Source organism: Silene latifolia, chromosome 7 (genome assembly GCF_048544455.1).
Source record: "Silene latifolia isolate original U9 population chromosome 7, ASM4854445v1, whole genome shotgun sequence".
Lineage (NCBI taxonomy): Eukaryota > Viridiplantae > Streptophyta > Magnoliopsida > Caryophyllales > Caryophyllaceae > Silene > Silene latifolia.
Genome location: NC_133532.1, coordinates 115,645,438 through 115,646,503, shown reverse-complemented (window position 1 = coordinate 115,646,503; position 1,066 = coordinate 115,645,438). Strand labels below are relative to the sequence as shown.

The window sequence follows — 1,066 nt, the reverse complement described above, 5'->3', positions numbered from 1 at the left end:
AGACAACTTTCTAACAGTTTGGAACTTGGTATAGTTAAAGGAGACTTACGGTAAAAGCAATCGCAATCCATCACCACTTGTTCTTTGTGAGGTGTTTCTTAACTCCCTCTCTTTTTACTTCATCCTCTTCGTCAGACAACTGATTCTCAAAATCGGTACATTGGCCATCTGCACAAAATTTCTAGTGAGATTAACAGGCAGTCAGACTCTTATGCCATATTCTTGCTAGTTCGAAGCAGACATGGCATCTCGATTTCTAATTCAAGAACTATCATCAAGAAAACTTAGTTCTTGTCTGACAGTATTTATTGTCGGTCTTTGAAGAGGGAGTTCATGGGTGCAAAGTAAGGCTATTTGACTGAGTTTCATAGCCTCGGATTCACAAAACTTCCCTCGAAGATTGGGATCGATAAATCCTTCAAACCTCTCTGATTCAGTGGCCTGACGATTTGGCAGGTCGATTCTGGATTTACCAGAGAGAATTTGGAGTACAAGTATGCCAAATGCATACATGTCGCTCTTCTCAGTGAACTTTCCAGTGGTAGTGTACTCAGGAGCAAGGTAACCCATGGCTGCACAGGCTTTAAGCATTGAGAATACGGTGTCATCAGCAAGAAGTTTGTGGTACCTGTATTGCCCACGGGAGAACACTTTGATTGGATCGAAAGATGCAGCCTTTGTGTGCAAAGCTTCCATGATAAGGGGAGAAACTGTAGAATTGAAATAAGGTTATGACCAAAACTTAAGAAAATAATTAAGAAAAATCGAAATTGATGTATGAAATAGTAAAGAAACGGAAAGAAACATACGAACAAGTGAGAAATCGATCAAAACCTGCAAATAAAAAGAGCGAAACTCGGTGATTAAACTAATTTATGACCAAAATTTAACAGAAATCGAAATCTAGGTATCAAAAAGTAAATAAAGAGAATGAAACATACGAACAAGCAGAGATCGATCAAAACATACAAACCAAGAGCGAAACTTACCAATTAAACTACTTGATTGAAAATTCTAACAAATTGAATAAGTTTATCGAAAATTAGTGTGATGAATATAGAATGAA

The 1,066-nt window shown here is 37.4% G+C and overlaps 1 protein-coding gene across 1 annotated transcript; it reads right to left on the bottom strand.

Moving 5' to 3' along the window:
• Positions 1–261: 261 nt before the first annotated feature.
• On the bottom strand, positions 262–696 carry LOC141590569 (inactive protein kinase SELMODRAFT_444075-like). Its single transcript, XM_074411146.1, has one exon. The coding sequence runs from the start codon at positions 694–696 to the stop codon at positions 262–264; it is 435 nt and encodes a 144-aa protein (XP_074267247.1).
• Between the last annotated feature and the right edge of the window lie 370 nt (positions 697–1,066).

Coding starts and splice junctions, on each gene's coding strand:
- LOC141590569 (XM_074411146.1), bottom strand. CDS start 696: ATGGAAGCTTTGCACACAAAGGCTGCATCTTTCGATCCAATCAAAGTG.